Consider the following 27,068-nt stretch of genomic DNA (forward strand, 5'->3'; position numbering starts at 1 on the left):
GGTATTTTTTTATTGTAGTTTTTATAGACAATTATAGGTTAGGGCATAAAAAAAAAAAAAACAGAAAATAAGAATTTCAAAAGATATGGTATTTTGCAACAAGGTTTTTGACCCACCCACAAGCCCCAAAAAGACCCTCTCAACAAAACCAAATAAAACCCGTACTGAAATAGGTTTGTTTTGTTTTTTATAATAAACATAATCAAGTTAGATTAATAAAAAATAAGATAAAAGATAAAAAGATTAATTAACAGTTAAATTTTAAGGGATTTTATATTTATCTTAAATATATTGATTCTTGAATTTTCAAATCAAAACTAACTGATAGTTTAAAGAGTAATTCCTAAAACTACTAAAAAAATTATTAAATAAACAGTAGTTCTGTCGTTATTTAGCTGGCAAACGACTTGCTTTATAACTAAAAACTACAACTTATGAATGTTTAAAAATAAATAAGTAAAACAGAAAACAACTTATATCTCTGATCCCAATATTATGATTTTATTTTTACTCAAGGAAAGAATTAATTTGAGTCTTTTTTTTTTTTTTTAGTACCAGCATGAAAAGTTGACACTACATTAAAATTAAAACTTTTATATTTTAATTCATTACTTACTCATTATTTTCGTACATAAGTTTTCTTTTTATTAAAATTGTTCTTTTTCAATTGAAAATTAAATCTAAAAAGTGTTAAACTAGTGTTAAATATCTTAAATCTCAATAAATCCCACCCAGGTTATGTTTCTCACAAAAAAAATGTTTTTTTTTAAACCTTGTTTTGCAATCATGAACTTACTAGCAATTCAAAAATCTAAGAAATTCAATCAGATCAGGTGCAAAAATATTTGCAGAAGAAAGTATTGAAAACCCAGAATCTTTAAGGGACTGATTTATTTCTGAAGAATTAGGGAGAGGATGAGAAATAAAACAACCAGTATACTTGATAGATTGTTCTTTTGATTGATCATGATGCTATAAATAGATCTGATAGTAAAGACTGTTGGAAAGCTATTAAGGACGAGAAAGACTTTTCGGAAGAAAATGAAACTTGGACAGTTGTTGAAAGAAAATGAAGCGAAAGTTAAAAGAAATTCTAAGCAATTAATAGGTTTTCAAATTCTAACTTATAACTCATACACAATTAATTAATTAATGGAACACCACCCTCAGGTCAATCTCTACACATATTTTTAAGAATTTTTGAAAGTTTAAAATCCCTTTGGTGCCATAGGGATTGTATTTAGTTGGAGCAATTAGTTACTAATACTGAACTGTCCACTGTATTCCTCTATTAATGAAATAGAATAGTCTGAAAAGATTGTTTTAATTCTTATAGATAGTCATTAAAATTTGATTGATTTTGCAAATTATTAATCTTGTATGATTAAGATGTTCTCTGATCTGAAAGTATGATTATAAAAAGTTTTTTTTTATTTAGAAATTGATATCATTTAAAATGTGTTGCTATATTACTATTGGCCTATATAATGTTTGAATTGGTGAATTTTCCTCTTTAATTGTTTAAACTCTTATTGTAGGGCCTCGTTGGGCTTCCTGGAATTTAGGAATATTCCTCTGCATACGATGTGCTGGAATCCATCGAAATTTAGGTGTCCACATTTCTAAGGTGAAATCTGTAAATTTAGACACATGGACTCCAGAACAAGTTGCAGTAAGTTGAATGTCTTCTCACAGGTGTCATTAGACATGAAAGGCTGAATGCAATGTAGTAGTAGGCCATAATTTTTAACACCACAAACTGTTTCTGTATGTTTTCATAACCAGTGTTCATTCTAGACCTTAAGAATAGCAGGGTGCTAGAAGCTTAAAAGGGCACTATTTCCCCCTATGAAAGGGTGCCTATCGCAAAAAAGGGCATTGTTCAAAAATATTTGCGTAACTTTTAAGACACCCAAAATATACAAAGTTTTTAATTTTATCATTTAAAAAATCTTACCTTTTTCTCCCTTAATTTTTCATTATTTTGAACATCGGGCCTTGTTATCTAGCTTCCCTATTTACCAGTATTGTTCAGAACTGGTGCAAACAACAGAACACCACCCCCCTCCCGAACCACGGAACCCCTTTCAGAACACATTTCTCTGCAACCATGTGTTCACCGTAGGTAAGGTTTCTTCATGTTAGACGTTTAAATTTTATGTGCATGAATCTAAGATGAACAAATACCTTGTTAAGGCGACATCTTCTACTCCGTAGTGGACAAATGAAAATGAAACAAATGTCGGTAGAAACGGTCAAAACGAAACAAATACGGATATTTTTCAGCCAAATAAATATAATAGCTGATGAAAAAGTAAATATAGAACATTTTCCATATGATGATGCAGCAAAAATATTCAATTAGAAGATGTTAAAAATGTATTATAATTGAAGAAATAATTTTTTTCCAAGTCTATTCGTGTTTTTTTAATTTTTAGAAATCTCACTTAACTTTTTGAAATCTCACCCTGTTTTTTAGAAAGGATGAGAAATTATCTCCCATTTTTTTTTTCTGTAATGAAAACACTGCCTCAGACTTAAGTGTACTACAGGCCACTAATAAATTTTTATGTCACAGTCCAGTTTCCTCCTTTTATAGATAATTTAATAATTAGTTTATAGATCTGTTTTGTTTTGATAATTAATTTGTAGATCTGCTTTTGAAATAGTAAATAATGTAGATATTTTTCTATTGTGATTTATTTCTTTCAAAGAGAAAGTTCTGAAATAAAAATTTTCACTATTTAAACCTAAAATTTTTATATTAGTTCACTTTGCACCTGAGTAGATTGAACTTACTCTACCCAATATAGATCATCAGTAAGAAAATATTTTGATGCATTTTACTTTCATTTATACCTGTCATTTAATCAGAGATATTTTTTCGCAAAACTGCTGTTATTCAGTCTGGTCTTATTTAAAAGCAAAAAACTGAGTTAATTTTACTTAGTGTAAGAATATAACTAAGTTTATTCTTATCAAAATCTGGTATCAATTAGGCATAGGAACATAAGTTTTACTGAGTAGTGGTTTGTCGAAAAGTGTAAGATCTATCTGATGATTTTATCAAAAAACATAAATCAATCAAAATTATTGCACGAGTTATATTTAATGTATAAAACGGACATTTAACAAATAAATTTGTACTTATTTATTAGTTCTTCCCTTGTCACATCTTTTTTGAAATTCTAGATGCTAGTTAGATTGTATGCAAGCGCAGGCGCACCCTATGCGCGGATACAATGGCAGAAATTCTCCGATTTTGCAAATGCTTTTTTTATATATTTATTGTAATATCCGTGCAAAAAAAAATTTCACTGGGAAAACATTAAATAGTAAGCAGGCGACAACATAATCATAATTTTTGCAAGGTAGAAAAAAGTTGTTTAATTGTATGTGCACCACTACAGAAGAGAAAAGTGAAAATTGTTAATTAGTGAAAATTGTTAGCAGGCGAGCAAACTGCTAGACAAGACTATCACTTTACAATAGAAATAAAAACTTACGGTGACAGTGGAAAAAATTTTAATGTAATTTTCTTCTGTGATGAACATGTATGAACTATATGTTTTAATGTATGAAGTTCTGTTGATACAAATTAAACATAGTTGCCCACGTTTGCCACGAAAAGTTAAGTGTGGATTTCACAGTCAAGAATTACAGGAGCAAAATTATTAATATTACTTAATTCATAATATGATAATTACTTAATATGAATGTGGTTCTTTAGTTTCATTTTTATTCATAACTATTTATATTAATCTTCCTCTAATGTTCTTAATGTGCATGTATATATAGTTTTTTTTTAGGGGAGAATTTAATAAATGTTAAATAGTTAAATGTTTTTTGGCCTTTTTTGTAATGTAATCAAGTCATTCATACCAAAAAAATATTCTAAACTTGCAGATACTTTCGGATTGTGTGCGCAGATACTTTATTTTTTTATCTTACTATGTCTAGATATGTGAGGCTGTAAACAATGAACTTCTGCTAACAAACCTGATTTTGCATTATTCATCTACCATTTCTAAGTAAAAATTAAACTGAAAAAGCTTTTTAAAAAATTTGCCGATCCTTATTTTTTTAATTGCAAGTATTCAATTAAATGTCTTTNTTTTTTTTTTTTTTTTTTTTTTTTTTTTTTTTTTTTTTTTTTTGCTAATATAAATATAGATTCACATTTATCAGAGATATTTTAAAACTATCGCACATTATCAATTCCGTATTATTTAAGTCATTTTTTTTTCACCAATTTGCCATATTTTTTTTATTGTCTTTGTTTAGCATAATTCTAAGTCTTATCAATTTAAAACTAATGTGTCAAAACTTTTTTTACCAGTGTTAAAATTATGTTTTCCATTTTAGTGTTTGCAGCAAATGGGCAACAGTCAAGCACGTGCTGTCTATGAAGCAAATTTACCAGAAAGTTTTAGGAGACCTCAAGTAGATTCATATCCTTCTATAATCAAAACTTTATATTAATATTTTTATAGATTTTAATATTTAACTTTTTTAATAAAGTTAAATATAGAAAACTTAACAAGTTTTCTATATTTAACTTTTCAAAATTTTAGCACTTATTTTATAACAGGGTTCCCATGGGTGAAAGACTTCCACAGAAAAACAGAAATCCGCTTTTTTCTCCCAATTTTTAAAATTTCCTACAATGTTCCAAAAACCTTTTGAATTGGTCAAATTATTACAGAACCCCCCCCACACACACACATACACACTACTGCTGAAACTCACACAACGAGAACAATACTTAAAACGAAATTTTTTTCCCCAGCAGTAGACGTCTGAAAAAGAATAATCGTCAATGGAAACTGGGTGAAGATGACGATGAAAACTTTCGCTGTAGAGAGGAAAAGTCGAGGTTCTTGGTCGTACTAAATGCTGAGTTCTAAGCAGTTTTGGTTCAACTGCCAATATTTGATCCGTGATTTTTCCTTCTTGGTGTGACGCATATTAATTTCACGCATTCGTACATTATAGCTCTCTCAGCTTTGTCGTTCTTATTTTTTACTGTTTCTGCATTTATCCAGGCACATGATTATTTATTGTTTACTCATATTTTTTCACATGGTGTTTTTTAAGATGAATGCGTTTTAATGATGGAAGTCAATTTGAAAGATGAGCATAAAGTGTGTACGATCAATGCTGCTGAAAAAAATTAGTTCAAATTTGAATGGCTAAATAAAACTGTCAAAGTGACTATAACTGTTAATAACAATCTATCAGAAGATATTGAGGTGAAAGTTGATGACTATTTAAAAAAAAATTGAGATAAGCGGTAAAGTACTTTGCAAACTCTGCTCAGATAATATGAATTATGGCAAACGAGGATTTGCAGCTGTGCCATATTACATAAAAAGTAAGAAACATCTGAAAAAAGTAAAAACGAAACGAAATAATTTAATTTTGCCTGTGAACTTTTTTTTTCTCTTCCATCAACTTCAGCTGAACCTCTCACTCAATTACCAGTAAATGTACCATTAAGTGATAGAATTACAAATGTACAAGCTTTGATTTTAGGAGTAATTGCAGAACATAAATTGGCCTTTCCCTATTCCTCCGATACTGATTGATTTCTGTAAAGTTTTAGCCTGTGATAAAAAGGCCTTGAATCATTTGAGTATGGTATGGACAACTGCATCATGCAAAATGCGGTTAGGTTTAGCCAAAACATTACTAAATGAAACTATAGATAATTTATTTTTCCAACTTGCACCCATGAATATAGATGAAGTTACAAGTAGTAATTATAATCGAGTTATATCCATCTTAGTTATTTCTCGGTGCCAGGTGGCTTAATTGCAGCACTTCGTGCTGTCATACCACATGTCCTTAATTCGAGCAAGTTGACTCAGCTTTTCATCTCTTTAGTGGGTTGATAAAATGAGTGCCAAGCATGCTTGGTAGCTAAACACTGGGGGTTCCGCTTTGGGCTGACCACCTAACCGGAACATCTGCTCTTGCACCCCAGAGCCCAAAGTTCAAGAAAACTGAGATAGGCACAGTAGGCCTTGGCCCGCCATGGGCTGTTGCACCACTGAGTTTATTTTAGTAGTTATTTCTCACCTGTCACCATAAAGTAGTTGAACATTCAACTAGCATTAATATATTCAGGGTTACTTCTGAAGCTGTTTTCAGTGCAGTTTTAAATTTTTTTAAGGAATATAATATTCCATAGCAAAATTTAATGTCAGTTTTGTTGGATTCCTGTAATGTAATGAGGGGGCTTAAGTATGGTCACTAAAAAAGAATCCAGGAAAAGGCACCTCTTTTACCTGAGGTAGACGGTTTTTCTTGCCATCACATCCACAATGCTACTAAGCAGTTTTGCAAGCCATTTGAAGGACATATAGAAAAATATTTGAATGATGTCTGTAATGTCTTTAAATGGTCTGCAGATCTAAAATAATGCTTGACTGAAATTTGTCAAGTATTGAGTGTAAAGTTTACCAGTGTTGAAAATATGATTAATCACCAATGGTTGTCCTGTTATGTTTCTTTAAGCAATGCTAAATGCCCTTGCAATTTTCTATTATGCTTCTTTACCTGCCATTGATAAAGTTACATATTTTTCCATTCTCTGTCATTTTAAAGAAAAGGGGATGACAACGTATACACATTTTGCAGAGTTTTGCCAGAAATTTTTTTTTTGTTTAATTCTGCATAAAAATCAGGAGCAAGGAAAAATTTCCATATGAGAGATTATTTATTATATAAAAATTCACTTTATTTTTCTCTTCCTTCCGAGTATTTTACTAAATCTGGAATAGTCAAATGTCTTGTTGCTCTTAATACTCCTAATATTTGCCAAATTTCAACTATATAAGTTAAGGTTTTTTTTTTTGTGGCTTAAATGGTTATTGAAAGATTGATGATTATAGGAAAAGTATAAAAATAATACAACAGTTTAACTCAAACTTTATTAAAAGATTTATTATATTAACAGTTTGTCTGTTTATTAAACTTTTCCATTTTTTTTTTCTTTAACTTCATTGTAAGGCTTTGGAAGCTTTCATTAGAGCTAAATATGAACAGAGAAAATATATTGCTAAAGAATGGGTTCCACCTCCTCCACCAAAACCTGCTGTAAGTAGGATTATTTTGTCATTTATTTGCTGTACCAGAAAGAGGTACTTTGTATTAAATATTTTTGAAGGGATACAAAAAGTTATTGAATTTGTTACTACTTTTATATTTGAAATTGTCAATATACAGTCCTTTCACATTAAGGTGACCACCTGTTAAAAGCCAGAATAACCATCTTTTACAGAGCGAACTGTTGTGAGACATGCAGAAAGGTAGTCAATTAAGTTCTTGAAAGTGTTCTCTAGGATGTTGAGCCATGCCTGCTTCAGTACTGTGCAGAATATGTCCGATTGTGCAAACTAGGTTTAAGGGAAATTCAGGCAGCCCTGGCTAAATTTTTGGTCTGATTTTTTTTTTAATGATACAAAGTGTGCATTACAAGATTTTTCCCTGTTCAAAAAATTACTGAGATAAAATAAATTCATAAAAATCCCCTTACATTTAATGTAATTTTCTGACATGAAAATTCCTGTTAATTTGAGAAACCATGTTTTTTAGCTCATTTCTTGGTGCTCTTTTTGTGCACATTTCTTGGTGCCCTTTATTTGCCCCAATTCCATTGTTAAGCTATGCAGACTTTCAATAATTTTTTTGGCAGATATTGCTGTGAATTTTTAAATAACAATATTATTACTGATGGAAATAGAATATAGTTCTAAGCTTTTTTGACCGGTTTAACGCTCGCAGGTTTATTAATTTATATTGAGGACGATGGAAAGATGACGTTGCCTCATAATGTATATTTATGAGATCAATCTATGATGTACGTATGTTCCCTTGGCTGCCATGGAATTCTTGAATTCCCCCTATGGAAGCAGGCATGGTACAAATAAACTCATAATTACATCTACTTTTCATGCATCTAATATTTTTTTGCAGATGGCATTGTTTGAGTTTTCTACACCTGTTATAATTGTATATAAACTAATTTGTCTGTATTGCACTAGCTCTCGCTGTTTAGTTTACACAACCCTCTAGTCATGTTTCTCTGTCTTTGCTGTGAGTACGTCTAAATATCCAATTTATAATGCTTGTTTAAATTTATTGTATAGCTTTTGTAATCTGCAGTTCAAGTTTTTATTGTTTTAAATAAATATGTTTTATTCTCTGGACTGTTTTCTCTTAGCAATAACCATGCTCTGCTACCATCAGCTAATGCTCGAATCCTTATGATTACGAATTCCGCATGCATTATTTGGTTCTTGTTTACCGGTTGGTTGGTATTCAGCCAAATCACTATTTGTTACATCCCTACTTGTATGGTTGAAATTTCATTAGATAGTTTTTGAATGTAAATGTTTGATTGTTTCGTGTTTGATAAAGTAAATAGGCAGGTTTAAATTTAATTCGAAGTTTTTTTTTATACTATCGAGTAAAATTTAAATCTTGGGGATTTGTTGAAAACTTTAATGAATGTTTAATTTTAAATAAATGTTTGTTGAAATTACAAATGTAATTTAATGATTGGAATTTTTACTTTAATCTCTGTAGATTTAAGATTAATGTGCATGTAAGTATAAAGATTATATAAAAGTCTTAGTATGTGGCAAGGAAAGTGCTCTGTCATCTATGGCCAGTGGTGTACCTCATTTGCCACGTCGCTAATTTCACATTTGCCATTCGCCATGCTCAGTACAATTAGTTAACAAATTAGCAGTTTTGGATAAATCATTTAGTTTCCGCATTACACCGACAATAGCAATAATTCCCTTGACACATTCTTTATATACAATGTGCTACTGCCTGCCTTCTACTCTTGGTTATTTCACATTGACGTCGAAAGTAGGTGGTGGTCAAGATAATGTAACTGGACTCTGTAGCTGAATATTTTAAAATACTAAAACATACAAATGTGTCTTTTTAACACCATTTATGCTTTTATATGAATTTAAAATTTTCAACTCTGTTTATTTATTTCTCTACTTCTCAGAGGGTTTACCTTCTCTAGGTAAACATGGATTTAATGGCCAGACTTAATTTTTTTTCATTACCAGTTCATAATAATATTTGTGTTCAAAGCAATTCTAGTTCTTGTGTTATTAGACTTTAAATTTAATCAACCGTTATTTTTCTTATATTTTAACTTATAACTTTTTGTTTTTGTCGCAGAAAAGCATTCTTTTATATCAGGTTCTCTAAATAAATACAGAATTTTAGAGATATGGGGAAATTCTCATGAGGGAGCTAGTAGTAATTTTCCCTTTTGGGAACAGTTTATTTTTTGTGCAATTCTCACTTATTTAAATCTTCAAACGACAATCTAATATGGATAGTCATTTAATTATTCACTATAACCAAACTCAAACTTTACATGCATATAAAATAGATTGTAATCATCAAAAGTAAGCTATAGTGTGTTATTCCAAAAACAATGGAAAATTCTAAAAGGACTATTCTACACTACATATTGAAAAGAATCTACTTATGGCTGAACCTAAAATACAGATAGGTGTTTTTTTATTTAATCAAAATATTTTTAATGCTTAAAAAGTTTTAGATAACTGCATGGTTCTGAAAGTAATTATACTGTCTAATTATTATACAGTCTTATATGGATAATCATTTAATTATCCATAATGTATATTTTTGAACTGATTACACAATTTTTGTAAGAATATTAATTTTTGATACTTATGTTCGAATGTAATTGAAATATCTGTGAGATAAAAGAAAAACTATTACTAGTGTAGATGTATCAAGATTTTCTTAAATTTCCATTCTTATTTTATAAGCAATTGTAATTTTTTCACCTTTTTATCTCCTTTATTTATTACTTAAGTTTAAAGTTTTGTCTCCACCTCTTGAATGGCTTGTCAGGCCTCGTTAGGCCTTGAACTTCTCAGTTTTTCCCAGGCTAATAGGTTGACAACAGTACATCAATGTAGGAAGAGACTCTGGAAAGCACAGTTTTCAATAAGATGTCCAATGTCTCCATTCAAAATTTTGTTCCTTCAGAATCCATCAATTTGTGATGGAGAGTTATTTAACTACTTCCCTGATTATTCAGAGTTAACTCGGGTATGTATATATTGCAAGTATTTATTATCCAGAGAAAACTATGGTGTAGCAGAATTTGTCAGTATGTTTTGTTTTATCACATTTTTACTCGGCCGGAAGCAAAAAAAAATGTGCTGTGAATAGAAGTTTTCTAAGTTTTGTTTAGGAGTTTTGCTGTTGGACTGCGTCACTGCACACAAGTTTTGTGCGATTGTATATACGATGATTGCTGGATTTACATTGAAAAAATTAGTACAAAAGATTAAATATCATTTCACTGGTGTTTGGAAAATTATCACTTTGTATTGTTCCTTGTTTTAAAAAGACTGTATACAGAGATTAATATTTAACTTTTTTCATTTGCTTAGGATAGTAAACTGATGGTAAATTAAATGATTTTTACGCATAAAGAAATTCAACTTAATTTCAACTTAAAACTTGTGTTTTGTTTTAGTTCCTTGTATTTATTAAAAAATATATAAATGCAGATTTATTTATTTTTTATTTGGTAAAGGAAGCGGTTAACAATTAACATATTTCCGAGAAAGTTCTTTGAAGTCAATATGTGAAAATAAAATTTGTCACATATTTATGTTATTTTTATTGTTGAATCAACTTTTTATAGCTGCACATTATAATTAATATGAATTTTTTAAAAATAAGTATATGTAATTTAATCCAAGCAAAAAAAAGTTTACAAAAAGTGGCTATTAAATTAGCAGGAACTATCGATGTCAATCTTAGACTCATTTGGTTTGAGGAAGAAGTGGCTACTAAGTTATAAGAATCTACTGGCTACTAACTGAAAATTTAAATTTTCAAGTCTATGGCAAACCAATATCTGTAATATGCTTGTAATTATTTTTTTAATATTATCTTCACTGTATTCAATTAAATTAATAAACATAGATTTAATGAATAAAATTTCTCTTGGATAAATAATTTTACAATTTAGTTGTGAAACTTGTATACAATTTCTATTATTGTTATTTGATCAATTAATAGCTTGTTTTTTACTTTCAAAATTAAACAGAAAAAGGAAATTTTAACTTCAGAGAAGTGACAAGAAAAATTAATTTTCTTGACAATTTTCGTGACTAGAATTTTTTGCCAGGAAAAAAAAAAAATAAAAGAATTAATATTGTGCTTCTGTTAGTTTTATCTTGTTAAAATTAATTGTGTTATGTAAATCTCAATCCAGAAAAGGTTTTTACCTCATATAAGTTGATTTTTTTTTTTAAAAATTCAAACCGTAGATTTTCCTGATACAAAAACTCATAGGAATTTCTGAAAGTGTGGGGAACCCCTGAGATCACGTCCAAGAGTCTGAATTTAACTTTAACGTAGTTATAAAATCCGATTGATATGTCATTGGTATACAAATTATATTACTAAGTAAGTCCTTAAAGATCTTAATTTTTGGTTCTTGAAATTCATTAAAAAGTCCTTGAGGTTTTTTTATCTTTAAAAAATTTGAGTGAGAGCCCTGATTGAGTTTATGAATTATATTTCAATTTATATTGAAAGTTGGTCTTGAACTGTAAACTTATTTTTACAAACTTTAAATTTAATTATTGTTCATCTCAAAGGTAAATTAAGTTTTTCAGTTGTATAAAGCAACTATTTTGCAATATAATCATTCTATTTTTAGTAATTATGTTTTTGTAATCCTCAAAAGATGATTTTTTTATTTTTATAGTTTGACATTGAAGAGGAAAAACGCAAAGAAAAAGAGAAAAAGAAAAAGAATAAAAATGCTGCAACTATTGAAATACCTGTAAGTAGATCAGCTCCTATACACTTGATATATAAAAATGGTTACATTATTGCTAAATGATTACATTATTATTTCTGATAACTGCGTTATCAGTTTTATAGCAACTTTTTTATATTTAAAATCCTAATTTATTATATCATTTTATGTTCAGTTTTTTGCCTTTCGACCTAATGACAGGGATGTGATTCTTCCGCGGATCCGCTGATTTCCGCTTTTTTCAGATTTTTCCATATCTTCCGCTCTTTTTTCATAAATTTCCGCGCTGAAAAAATTTTTATGCAGTAAATGATATTTTGTTGAAATTTTTTTTCTTCCGCTGAGCGAAAGTATTGAAGCCCCCAATAAACCTTTCTTCACTTGTCAATCTGCTGGCTGGGGTAAAAGTGGTTGACCTTGGTAAAACAATGCCGTCTCCTACTCCACTACTCTCTTATTTTTTCAGGGATGAAAGACTTTTTAAAATCTCCGACCATGTTCCAAAAACTTTTGGGCGATATAGTCGGACTTGCGACTTGTTGCTTTGACAACCGCGACTTCCGCTATAGATCGGAAAAAAGAAAAAAAGTCCTAAGCAGTTTCGTTTCGGCCGCTGATATTTGATTTCTTTTGATTGGCTGATTTACAGAATTTTAAATATTAGGAACTGGGCCAGATTCTGCTAAAATTGCGATTCTTATTTAGATGATTTTTATGTAAATCATCGATGTTCGTATTTAACTGATTTAAAAGTTACTTGTTGAGATTCGTTTTTACACGATTTAAAAATCATTACTCGCAATTCCCATTCACGCAATTTAAAAATTCAATATCGCGATTTGTATTTAAGCGTTTTTAAAACCCAATATTGCGATTTGTATTTAAACGGTTTTAAAACCCAATATCGCGATTTGTATTTAAACGTTTTTAAAACCCAATATCGCGATTCATATTCCCGCTAGTTTAAAATCCAATGTCGTGATTCGTATTCATATATATTTTTAAATTTCAATATTGCGATTCGTTATCACGCGGTTGTAATATCAAACATCGAATTTCGTATTTATACGCGGTTTAAACGTTACTCGTTGCGATGAGTATTCACGGACTCTAAAAATTATGCATCGTGATTCTTATTTACGCGATTTAAAAATTCAATACCCCGATTTTTATTTTCGTGCTTTTAAAATCCAATATCGTGATTCTTATTCACGTGATTTTAAAATTCAATATCGTGATTCTTCTTCACGCTATTTTAAAATTGAACATCGCGATTCTTATTCATGCGATTTTAAAATCAAACATTGTGGTTCTTATTCACCCTATTTTAAAATCGAACATCGCGATTCTTATTCACACAATCTTANGAACTGTAAACTTATTTTTACAAACTTTAAATTTAATTATTGTTCATCTCAAAGGTAAATTAAGTTTTTCAGTTGTATAAAGCAACTATTTTGCAATATAATCATTCTATTTTTAGTAATTATGTTTTTGTAATCCTCAAAAGATGATTTTTTTATTTTTATAGTTTGACATTGAAGAGGAAAAACGCAAAGAAAAAGAGAAAAAGAAAAAGAATAAAAATGCTGCAACTATTGAAATACCTGTAAGTAGATCAGCTCCTATACACTTGATATATAAAAATGGTTACATTATTGCTAAATGATTACATTATTATTTCTGATAACTGTGTTATCAGTTTTATAGCAACTTTTTTATATTTAAAATCCTAAGTAATTATATAATTTTATGTTCAGTTTTTTGCCTTTCGACCTAATAAACTTGCAATATTAAAAAAATATGTTTTGATAAAAAGTATTAATTTTGCATGATAATAAATCTTCTTATGAAATATACTGAAAATACCTTAATTTTTAATCTTTTCATGTTTGCGACACTTCAACTTGACTGGCTTTTGGGCTTGATACATACTTTATCATATCCATGAGCATGAGAATGCAGTATAGCCAGGAACACACTATAAGAGAGGATTCGCTATATTAACTTAAGCAAAGTCAATTTAAGCACTTAACTTGACTTAACATTTTTAATGGTGTATAGGATATAGTGAATTAAGAACATGAGAACATCAAAACTAACTGATAAACTCAGAATGATAATGAATACACAGTGAGAACACAAATTAACAGGAAAACAGCTAGGAAGGAGTAGTGAGCACTAGTAATAAATAATCAGAGCAAGAGTGACAACTCTATTTTACTTCTTCACTACTGAAGTATAAAGGAATATTGCAAAAAAATAATTTACAGTTCCGAATTTCTCTTCTACCATAATAAGTCATAATAAAAAAAACGAAATACCAATTATACTGGCAGGGGACTAATGATTTTAGGTCTTCATACGTGAACCTCTGGTTTTAACTAAGTAAAATAATATAAATATTTCGAATGTTGAATTTTAATTGTGCAAACAATGCAATATGAATAACTTCAAAATTATGGAGAAAAAAACACAAAAATTTAAAGTTCTTAAATGTATGTATGCACTTTATTATCAAACAATTAATTACAATACACAGAATATATAAAACTAAATACTTATAATACTGTGAGATACATATAGACCTTCGTGTTCTTGACTTTTTTTTTTTAAATTAAGTTAATACAAATTTAAAAGCTTCATACAGATCACAGAACTACTAAGTCAAAAGAAAAACATTATTTTCTGAATAACTAAATTATATAATAATTAAAATTAGTTACATTTTCAAGCACGATTGACCTTTTTTTCTTCTTGAAAATCATTTCTGTTAATGTAAATTTCTACCCAAATAACTTATATGTTCTGCATCTATTACAGAATTCCCAAAAAGCTTAAGTGTTTCAGTGAAGGTAAACTATAGCGTGATAACTTTTAAACTATAACTATATATATAAAAACTATAGCATATATAACTTTTCTTATAGCGTGTTTTAAGAAGCGAAGGTCTAATTGTGGACCTAGGTAATGAAGAGGTTAAACTCTCACATAATTTACATAATCAGGATGTCTACACACCTTAACAAAACATAAACAATTATGATTACTTCTGATTTTAAAATGTATGCAAATTACAAACCATGATCTAAAAAAAAACTTATGGTTAGGACACAACATTCAATAACCCCCCCCCCTCCATAGTGGCAGACTGCAGATTGACTTCAGCATTTGTATATAAAAACTTCAAATATAAAGAAACATAAGAATTTTGACTAGTTGATCGGCTCAATTGGCGTTGATCGTCAACTTTACATGTTGAAGAAGATTATTGTTACAATCAGTTATCAAAAAAAATTGTTTTTAAGCATGACTAAAGATTAATTCTTTAAAAAGTTTGACAGAGCATTTTAAATTTTCTATAAACGTTTTATTAAATGAAAATATTTTTCATACAAATTTTGAATATAAGATTAATTTGTTCAATTATTTATTCACTAGTTTATTTGAATTTGACAAATATTTCAAAAAATGTTTTTTACATAATTTTTATAATTTTTTGACAATTTGCAATTACAATATTTTTGATAATCTTTTAAAGGGGATTATTATTAACTGTTACATAGTTTTTCAGTATTTATTATTTTTTACAAGCAGCACTTATTCCTGAAAATAAATTCAAATGAAAAATCACGGTTTTGGATTCAGCAATCCAGAATTCATCAATTTCCATGCATTCTGAATTGTAGTGAAACCTCTGTTAAACGGACACTCTTGTAACCGTAAAAATTGTCCGCTTTCAAGATTTGCCCATTTCTAGGAAGGGTACACTAATAACAAAGTTTAACACCATCAATTATTTTTGAATAATTGCATTGATATAGAAATAACTAAATATTCTACAATAAATATTTTTACATAATTTGTGATGTAGCTATAGAGAAATAAATATATTTTTCCTGTTTACACCAACATTCAAATTAATCATATGACACCAAATATGCACTTTTAGTCTTGCCTCACTTTCTCAGTCTATTCAACTATTAGGTTTACTATGCCCTTATGTCTCCCCATTGCCTGATAGGAAATGCAATATCTCCTTGAAGGTAAACCTCCTGCTATGCACAGGAAAAAAGAAAGCAGCAATGAACACCTGTAAAGCACAAGGCCCTATGGAGTTGTTATATTCACATCAAAAGTGTGAATAAATGCTTCATTTATATGAACAGAACAACACCTCAATGATTAGCTTTCTATTTTTTTTTAAACCTGCTGGGTTATATACAATCTAAAATTTATTAGAAATAGAAAAATTTTCAGTGGGGAAGAGGGATTGAGAGCATTTAAGGTGTCATTTCAGCTTGTGGGGTCTCACAAGGAGTATGGTCCAGATAAAAAGATTAAAAAATTCCAATGTCCAAATTATATGACATGACAAAGGAAGATGACAAGAGAATGATTGATTCCTAATTCGTGAAATAGCTTAACAATATTTTTTGTTCTGGATAAGGCAAAAAATTTGCATGCTTTAACATCTCGTGGGTGAAGGAGAACAGGGAAAATTTGGAATCGTTTGGGAAGTTTATTTTTGCAATTTTTTACAAAGAAACCTGAAAATTCTTATATCATACCTGTAAAATTACCAGTCTTAGAATGTCAATAACAGTAATCAGTTATTGAGATTCAATTTAAATAATTTCAACATCTATTACAATTATTTTATAAAAGTACACCTTTTAGTGAAACTTTTCCTTGCCTCCATTCTCATTCTATTATATGTTTTTGCTCTCAAAATCTAATATTTAATATTAAAAATAAACAATTATCAAGATTTTCTGATAGACATATCAAGGTTTTCTGATTTCCGAAAAAAGCATAGTATAGATAAAATATGGTAAGGATTTTCATTAAAATTGATCTGATATACCTGGAATAGTCGGATAGTTTTTTGTAAGGATATTGAGTGGGAACCCTGTTTAAAAATGGTGGAAATTCCATTTCTTTTGTCCTTCGATTTTAAAGCGGAATTTTTTTTTTTTAAATTCAGAAAAATTTGTGTCGAATTTGAAGACATAGAAAATTCTTTTGCGGGGCATAAATGTCTCCTTGTCTGGTTACAGGAGTGTTTGCTTTACAGAAAGGGTACATAATTGTTTATTCATGGAAGATTAACAGGGAATTAAAAGTATGTCAGTAATGAGAGGTGTTCAATATGTAATGTGAGGTTTCACTGTGTTAAACTTTTACTATAATTTAATTTGTCTTTTTCAGTGTGTTGTTTGCTATTACTTGTTTCAATGCTTTTAATATTAAATTTTTTATTTCTTCTAACGTAAAATTTGATTTCTGTAGTCTTTAGCTCAACTGCCTGCAGCTGTACCAAGACCACATAGTGCAGGACCAGTTAGTCCATCTCCTAAGGCTGTGCATCAAGAAACACCCAAAAGTGTTAATAAAGTGCCTGATTCCACTGATTTATTGAATTTAGGTATTGAATAATGCTATCCACAATTATATCCATAATTAATGTTTATCTGTAATTATCTTAAGTCCATAATTATTGTTATTATGGAATAAATTGTTAATGCTATTTTAATTCAGGTAACTTTTCTTTTTTATCTTTTTTTTCTATTTATTATCATATATTAAATGGAGTTTGATGTATTGGCATTGGTCAAAAGTTGTAAAATAAGTATAGACCATTTTATTTTCAGGCAATTAAGTTTGAATTCAACAGTGTATGGTTGTTGTTAATGGTATAATAGATCATCCATTCGTTTTCTTTGTTGTCCATACCAATTGTACTTTTGTTGCACATTATGGTCTAACATTATAAATATGTACCTCATATTTCTTTTTACTCGTACAATTAATTATTATTTTCCAACTTAAATTTATTGAAAACTTAGATGTGAGATAGAGTATATTCGATTAAAAAAATCTTCTAAAAATGTTTCTCATGTGGCAGCCTTTTCAGCTTATGCAGTTGCTTATTGCGTTTTCATTTTTTAAAATGTTATGTTGATTAAATGCAATTTACTTCAACTATACCCAGATTATTTATTTTATTAAATATCACCTAGTAAATTCCCCTTGAATTATTATCCCTTTTAGTCACGTTTATAGTTTTGACAATTTATTATTTTTAATCAGAGTTGTTTAGTTAAAATCACTGGATTATTATTATTTTTTTTTTTTTAAATAAAAATAATTTATTAATGCTTTCTATGAGTTGCGATTATATTTATTATTTCAATTTACATTCTAATTAAATATGAATTTTTTTGATTTTTTTTGTTGTAAATCCTAGAATTTTACACATTTTACCTGGAAAAGTCAGTGAAAAAATTTATTCTTTTTAAGTATGAACCCTGTGAACATTATTCTTTTATGTTTACTTTTTTTTTAAACATACGGCAATGTGAAAAAGCTAAATTGAGATTTTCAATGTTTAAAATTTTTTTTGTTTAGAAATTAAGAATGATTTTTGCTTTGGTTTCTATCTAGCTTTCCCTTTTTTAAAAACATTTGTTTTTATTATGGCACTGCAATTAAGAGTTCTATTAAGCTTAATTCTTCACCTTTTTTAAAAAAAACAACACCGTAATTGGAAAACTGAGATGATTAGCTTTAAGATTTTCTTTCAAAATTTAAGATAGTTTTTTCTTTTTTCTGTTTTACTTTTGTATATAATCTTTTTTATGAGCATTTTTATGATAGCACTGTATTTTTATAGATTATTTTACGGAAAATTTTTTTGCAGAAAAGTTATGGATAATTTTTTTGCATTGAAGCTTTGTTTTAAGAATTAAGTGGACATTTTTTTTTCAACTTCACCCCTTTAGTTTTTTTAATAGAGGTTACTCAGTTCTTTATTTACCTTAAGCATTTCTTATTATCGTAAATATTTTTATTATAATTTTGTTTTCCTTTACCTTACACGAATAACATAGTTAAGTTTTGATTATTTTTCAATAATGACTAAACTTGTTTTTATATAAAACTATTATACGTATTTATATTTTTAAAAAAATCATCAATAATATTTATTAATGATTTTTTAAAATAAAAAATTTTGCTTTTCGGCAGCCAAATATTGATATTCGGCTAATATTTTGGCCTATTATTTGTTACATCCCTAGTAGAGAGTACACTATTATTTACTCCATAGATGCAAGAGCTATAATTTTGCATTTGAACTAGAGATTTGTATCTGAATGTAATAGCAGTTGTGAAATTATTTTAGGTTGTACTATTTTTATGATACTGAGAATCTTATTTTTCCTTTTAAAAAAAATTTCCAGATTTTTTTTTTCTTCAGACATGTTTTTTTTTTCCATTAATTTGTGGACTTCCCCAAATTAATTTATATTCTGACAAAATATATTCAGAGTTCTGCTAACTTAATATTTAAATTCTGTTATTTACATGAAATCTCGTCAACAAGTCATTCGTTTTGCCCTTTACAGCATTGTCTTTTTTTCCCCCCAAGTTCTCATTCGCATGCAATAACTATTTTTTTTTACGCAAATAAATTCTGATAATTTAAAATGTAATTCGGAAATGGCAAATATTTAAATGATCTTTCACTAGAAAAATGTGTTTTCTTTTTCCATTTTTTTATACTTATATTTTAATAGTAGCTAATTCTGATTTTAAACAGAAAAATTATGTAATCAGTGTGATATGTTTGCCCCTTTTATAAAAACATAAAGATTGAGCAAAAAAACAAGGGAGTGTATAAACTTTAATGCTTGTTTACTCAAATTCACTAAAATGTCACTTATCTGGTTCTTCCACTAAGTTCTTTATTTAATTAATCCCTTCTTTCCTCATCCGATTTGTGTGATTTCCTCGTAAATTCTTAAGGTTTTATTGTCTATCTTTTTTCAGTATATTTTGAGCTGTAGATTTCATGGTTTTTAAAATCCTTTTTTTTTTTTTTAATATGATGCAATATGAGAAAATATAATTTTTTTAATATATATATTCTTTTATGTGTTGATGAGAAAAAATTTATTACATAATTTTTTTCTTTCTCTTTAAATTTTATAAATGTTACTTTTGTGCACGAAAATGAGTCTTTTATGTATTTTCTATGTGCAGAGGAAATAAAATTTAAGTACTAAAGAAAAACTACTTATTGAGGACAAAAATTCACAGTAAATTTTCTAGCAAAATGTTTTTTTGTATTCAAAAGTAGGATTAATATTTTAAGATGTAAAGCGCTATCCTTAAACTTTTCCTTTCTTTGTAGGAGGTGGTGATTCAAACCAAATTGGGGGTGATGATATATTTGATGTATTTCTTAGTGCAACTCTTCCAAGTGCTTCAGACACATCAGTTTCTTCTCATGTCAACTCTACAGAGGAAACTTTCAAAAGCAATATTTCATCTGATGAAGCAGACTTTTTTAATCAAAAATCTGATGGGAATCAGTCTAATAAAATGACTAAGGAATCTATACTATCTTTGTATGGTACAAATGCAACTCAAGTTCCCGTAACTCAGCATGTTGCTCCTGTTTATGGTATACCGGGTGCTATTCCAGGTAATCAACTTTGAATGGTTAAGCAATTTAGATGGGTTAAATAATTTAACAAAATTTTTGAAATTGTATGAGGATTTTGGATGTGAACAAGATTTTATAACTGTTGCATAAAAATTTTTGTAATTGTGCAGTGTGAGTTATTACTGAAGGGTTAATTAATGAGAAATTTTCACATTTTGCCATTCAAAATATTGTTATGTTTGCAAATAAAAATATATATTTGTGTCAATTTCCATCTTCCAGGAATATTTTTTAAGCTTGGACAGATAGAAAATTGTAGCATAATACATAGTGAATCTAACCTGCTTAATATGATAGATCTTTGTCCAGTGATGTACCTCTAAAATATTTTTGTGGTAATATTTAAGTTCAGACATATTTTAAAATGAAAGTGAAAAGGAAATCTACATTTTGAAGTTTTATTATTCATAAATCAGATTAATTATAACTTGCCAGCATACGATAGCAAAAACCTTTATAATTAAAAAAAAGTGTTAAAAGTAAGCCTTGACATTTTTATTTTTACTTCCTTTTTATTTATTTCATGTATGGCCCTATAATGATATCTGTAAAGTTTATCTTGTTGCTAAAAAGTAAAAGTTCTGGATTTAATTTTCATCTAAAGAGATAATTGAAATTTTTAATGAGTTATAATTAGTTGTTATTCATCACAAGATATCAGTACTAGTTGAAGTTTTCCTTTGTTTTATTTCTTGTAAGGTATATTGGATAAATAAAGTTAATACAGTTGAACTTTTATGAGGATGATAAAATAGTTTAACTGTTTAAGAGAATTTACCAGAACTCACATAATTTTCTGAAGTAAAATTATATTTAAAAATGAGAAGTGAACTATCAATGTAACGGCTAACTTTCTATTCAATACAGGTGTATAACTTATTAATTCACTGTTGTGACAAATGGAATATCAAAATCTATTTTTTACTTTATTTTTCTTTCAGCTGCTTTATTTTTTAATCCCAAAATGCAGTTAAAATAGTTACCCCAAATATGGTTACAGTGTTATAGTAAATTCTAAAGCTTTTTTTATTTATTTCTTTTGTGAATAAGTTAAAGTCAGATTATTTAAAATATAATGTTAATAACACGATGTTGACTTTATTTTTTGAAAATTTTCTAATTTTTGGATTTCTTCCCGTGCTCCTAACCGTCGGTTAGTAAGTACGCATTCACTGGTAATTTGATTTTGTTGGCGTTAAGACTGGGGGTTTTGGGTACTTAAAAAACTGTCTTTGTCTCTCTTAAAAGGATTGCCTATTGGCTTAACTTGTTAAATCTTCAGCTTATAATTATGCCATACTTATGATCTTTAAAAAATAAAAAGGAAATTTTTTTTTCGCAACAATGAAGAAAACTTCTTTGTTTTATCATATCTCATCAAATTACTTGTTTTCAAAAACAGGTAAATGTTAGAGATTATGTTATACCATCTGACATAAAAAATAGTTTTAATGTTATACATTTTTTCTACTGTATTATATTCATAATTTCGTTTTGAAATGCAGTTATTATGTGCTATAAATATTGCTATTATATTTTAGGAATGTATGTTACTCCTCAGGCATATGCTCAAGTTGCAATGAGTGGTTATCAAGCTATTCCAAATCCTGGATTTAATGCTGTAAGTCATGGTTTGTTTGTAAATTCTTTCTATTTAGCTTGTTATTGTGTTTACAAATCAATACTAAACATAGCACAACTTTTATAGAGCCTTCCTCTAGCTGATTATATTTACTTATGATAGAGTAATTCATTTTATTTCATACATCTTGAATCAGTCTTGAGAAATAGTCAATGGTCTGAGCTTAATCCTCCGATTAATATTTATTTTTTAAATTAATTTTTCAATTTTTTCCCCTTAAAAATGTAACAGATATTTTCTGTTAAAAATAAATAAATTACTACTTTTTCATAATAATTGCTGTATTCCCTCTTCCATTGTTTTGAAATGCTGGGCAAAGTTAAATTAATAAATTTTAATGACATATAGATTTTAAAAAACTACTTTTTATTTACCTTGATATTTGTGTTGACATGCTGCAAAAATTGTTTGTTAGTCACTAAACTTGTTATTTACTTGATACAAATTAAGTTTCTTTCAGATACAAATCAGATTTTCCTGATGCAAAAATTTATGCAATTTTTTTTTTTTTGTTAAGTTGGTGGAACTCTTGGACTTTGTTAAAGACAAAACAAATATGGTTTCACAAAAATTACGATTTGTCTCTTGTGTTTGAAATAATTTTATAACAAGAAAGAAAAAAAAGCTTGTGATACTACTGTTTTACCAGCAGTCTTCAAAAGGTTAAAATTTTGAAATGCAGGATATTGACTTTTCATATTTGTGTATTTTCCAGAAAAATATTGGGCTTTTTCAACTTTTAAATCATATTTAAAAATGGGGGTATATTTTATACTGATTGTCTGCCGATTGTTAGGGAGAGGACATTTTGATTTTAAAAAATTGCCTTCTTTAAGATAAGTAAGAAAAGTATACTTATTATTTAATGATTCTTCATAAATTAAGATACAGAAAAACTTTTTATTAATTGAAAATAATATACATTTGTTTCTTCTTAATGTTTATTTGTATGCCAGAATTAGGAAATTTAAATGGTTTTCATTCTATGAGGATTCATCTTTTGGATCAAAACTGACTGAGAAATAATTTTTTAAAATCAAATATGCACATTCATATTCATGATTGCTTGTCATAATTTGGATTTGTACATTGCCAATCATATCTTCAGTCTTTAATTCTTTCTACCTCATATAATTTTTTTATCTTGTGAGGACCATACCGCTGATTGATAAATTACTGGTACTCAATCATTCATCGCATTTCCTTTTTCATGCTAGCAAGAATCCATTCTACTCATAGCTGCTATAAATATATCCTACTAACCAATATTTTTTCCCTTTTTATTGTTTAAAATATTTTTATTTCGAAGAAATTTCTGACAGTTAAAATCAAAACTTAATACACATAAAATTATTCATTTTGAATTTTAAAAAGGGGTTTTCTTATATAATGAGGTGATTAAAAATCTGAAAAATAATGTATTTATTAATAATTCTGTTCATTCTTCAAACTCATAAGATCTCTATTAAAAAGTACTGAGTACAGTATGTAAATAAACAGAAAGTGGCAAAGTTAAGCAAATACTTATAAATAAATATCTAACCCTTAATATATTATTTGTTTAAACATGTGCATTTTCTAACATCCCTAATTAATTTAAATGACTTATAAAATCACTTACATTCTAATCAGTACATTTTGCTCATAATTCTTTTATCTAGATATCACAGCAAATGGCAAATTTGCAGATTTCTGGACAGGCATGGAATATGACTAACAATCCCAGTGCAGTTAATTCTGGAGGTTTACTGATTGCTCCAAGTCAACCTGCTGCTGGAGTAATCTGGCCAACACCAAATGTGCAAAATCAAAATATTTCAAATAATTTATGGCAATAATATAGGTCACTGAAATTTATCATAGTGTATAAAAACTTCAATTATAAAGGCATATAATATTTAAATAGTATAGTTACAAATTTTACTACTTTTTACTTTATAAAAATTGACTTTAGAATGTTTTCGATTTTTCCATGGTACAAATATCGGATTTTTCTTTTTTGAAAAACTTGTTATTTATTCTTCAAGTGAAAGAGTAATTAAACATTGCATGTACTCTCATGTCTTTATTCTTTTGAGCAAGTAAATAAAACTATTATTATGTAAGTAATGAGCTTTATGGCTCTAAATACTTTTTTATAATTATCATATCTGTAACCTTGTAACTTTTCTGTAGTAAATTCATTAAATTCTTGGAAATTTTGATTAAACCACTTCAAAGAACTAATTTCTAAATATATATGCTTGTTTAAAAATTATTTATATTCATGTTCCGTGTGTTTGAGACATTCTTCTTCTGTGTGTAGTACAATTTATTATGCTTTAAATCAATAGACTTACTTACTTTGAAATAAAACATATATAACAATTACATAAAAAATATGTATATATTTCTGTCTATAAAAATCTAAATTAATATTTTAAACCTAAGGAAATGTAAAATGCCTAAATTGCTTTAAATATCTCTTTTTAACTTTATGGTTGCATTATCTTTTAAGCATTTCATCTAAAATTACCTAAGCAGAAAAATAAAAACTTTTTTTTCTATATACTTTATTGAACTACATTCCATGGCATTTTTACCTCCACATTGTAAAGAAAAAAATATTTAATAAGTGTATTTTATATAATTTTATATTATTTTTTTCAAATGGATATCATTTATTCTATTTAGTTGGTTTAAAAACTTGTCATTTGATATTTTCATTAGAAAAGTAGTTCAAACTGAAACTTCTTTACCGTATAAAATATATTATTCTATATTGAAACAAATTTGTGTAATTTAAGGCTTGTGTGACAAAATAAGTAAAATCAAGGACATACCTATTAAAGTCCTAATTTAAACAGGATGTTCAAACAAAACAATAAAAATTCAAAAAAATAATTTTTTGTTATATAATAGAGTATTGGATCCGTTCTATTATGCAGTTAAAAAAAAAAAAACAATGGTCATGAGATGTACAGATGAATATTATTAACTGCAAAAATCTTTCATGTTCTTTCATTCTAGCTCTGTAAAAGATAATATTTAAAAAAAAATTTCTTTCAATAAAACTATTATGCTATTATATTAAAACTATTATATTAAAAAATTGCAACTTTTTCATTCAATTATTAAAATTTAATAATTTATCATATTAGATTCGAAATTGATTCATATGGATCTCATAATTGTGATTTTAATTTTATAATAATTAAATAATAGAAGATGGTGTATTGTTAACCTATTTTTTAGTTTGCCTCTTTTTAAATATATTTTAATTTACGAGCATTGAAATAGGTTTTTGTAAGGTTATGAATTTTTTGTTTGTATGCAGTAGAGTAATAATGACTTTATATTAATATAATAGAGTAATTATTATATCATGCAGCTTAACCTTTTCTATGTGATCCTAAAATTTATGGCAGAAAAATTATTTTACTTTTTTTGGCGCTAAAGTTAGTAATTACAAACTTTTTTTTCACTCAATAAAACTCTCGTACCATTCATCCTTGTGCTATATGTAATTGTTTAACTCTGCCAATTGTATTAAAAATGGTAACTTTTTCATTCAATTAGCAATTACGTTATTAGATTTCAAATAGTTTTATATTCATCTCATAATTATAAATTTAATTTATAAATTATATTTGATGACTGTCTTATTTTTCACTGTTAACTTATTTTTTAAAATTAGATGACTTTTACTGAGTATACTTTTTATGCATAAGAAAATACATCTGTGAATTTGTGTGAAACTTACGGGAGAACTTTTGTAATTCCCTTCTCCTTTATCGCATTAATTTTCTGAATGTTGTGAGTTTAAAATTAAAATATTTTTTGGAAGAAAGCTGAACTACAAAATCCACAAAAAGAAAAGAAAATTTATTTTAGATATTGAGTTAAGACATAAATTATTTTTATCAATAGCAAAGATTTTGAAAGTTCTGTTTTTAATATTTTTTACTAATGTATTCTAATTTCAAATCGATCTTATACAGTTAAAAGTTCGCTGTGTTTGTCGCATTTAAAATATAATTGAATCTCAATATATTTTTTTTACGTTTTTTAAATGAAGTTTTCTAGAAGCAGTTTTAATCGAACATTTTGAACTAGCATATACCGTAAGAAGTACTTAATATATTTTCTGATATTTCTTTTACTTGCTTTATTTCTGTATTAAAGTTACTGTAATTTTAGGGTACACTGTTTTCATATTTTGATGCTATAGCAAATGTAATTATAATCATATACTTTGCCAAATTGTTTGATTATTTAAGCAATGTTTGTTTTTGTATTTTAGTATACATACATTAGGTGTTATGTAAAATTTATTTGAGTATTCTTTAAGTATACTTTACTTTCGGTTATATTAAAAATAGTACTTATTTATTATTATTAAAAATTTATCTTCATTATTTTATTGTGCTTAAAATGTTATTCACCTATTAGTATATTTAACCCATATATACCCATATTTATAACACAACACTCATTATATCATTTAAAATATAGATATTTTTGTTCATACAAAACTATAAGAAATGGGTGAATGTGATTCATCTTGCCAGTGATTGTAAATATTTATTTATATGAACAAATGTTTGAATGCTTGTTTATGAATAATGAGTATATTTAAATTATGCAAATTAGTCTAAATTTCAGATCAATAAAATAATTTTTTTTCAATAATTCTCTTTGAGTTTCATTTTTTCCCTAATTTAATTTAATTTGCTGATAATAATTATAGTTAGATGATATAATTAATATTACAGCATTCTCTGTGCTAGTTTCAACTATTAGTTGTGTCTCAAACTAATAAACACAAGTATTTTTTCGAAAATTTTGCAAATCAATTTTAAAACAGCCATTTTTAAAGTTATATCAATATTTTAGGGATGACTGGTACAACAGTTGTTTAAACAAGAGAAATGTTTTGGTTCCAACTTTCTTGTTATAAATAAGTTCTATTGATATTTTTTTAAAAATAAATTCCACTGCAACAAAGTTGTGTGTACTGGCTACATTGAAGATAAAACAAACATGGTCTCACAAAAAATTAATATTTTTCTCTCTTATGTCAA

The 27,068-nt window shown here is 27.6% G+C and overlaps 1 protein-coding gene across 4 annotated transcripts; it reads left to right on the top strand.

Moving 5' to 3' along the window:
* The first annotated feature begins 1,512 nt into the window (after positions 1 to 1,512).
* On the top strand, positions 1,513 to 26,676 carry LOC107447771 (stromal membrane-associated protein 1). 4 transcript variants are annotated; one of them, XM_043048270.2, is made up of 9 exons: positions 1,513 to 1,672; positions 4,366 to 4,451; positions 7,014 to 7,101; positions 9,919 to 10,119; positions 11,798 to 11,875; positions 17,144 to 17,279; positions 20,049 to 20,342; positions 21,905 to 21,984; positions 23,667 to 26,676. In XM_043048270.2, exons 2-9 carry the CDS (start codon positions 4,378 to 4,380, stop codon positions 23,841 to 23,843), a joined length of 1,128 nt encoding a protein of 375 aa, XP_042904204.1. In that variant the 5' UTR covers positions 1,513 to 1,672; positions 4,366 to 4,377; the 3' UTR covers positions 23,844 to 26,676. The 4 variants fall into 4 exon arrangements, with proteins under 4 accessions (XP_042904204.1, XP_071044190.1, XP_042904206.1 ...); XM_071188089.1 differs by having other exon boundaries at positions 4,366 to 4,443; positions 7,015 to 7,101; XM_043048272.2 differs by lacking the exon at positions 9,919 to 10,119.
* The last annotated feature ends 392 nt before the right edge of the window (positions 26,677 to 27,068 follow it).

Source organism: Parasteatoda tepidariorum, chromosome X2 (genome assembly GCF_043381705.1).
Source record: "Parasteatoda tepidariorum isolate YZ-2023 chromosome X2, CAS_Ptep_4.0, whole genome shotgun sequence".
Classification (NCBI taxonomy): domain Eukaryota; kingdom Metazoa; phylum Arthropoda; class Arachnida; order Araneae; family Theridiidae; genus Parasteatoda; species Parasteatoda tepidariorum.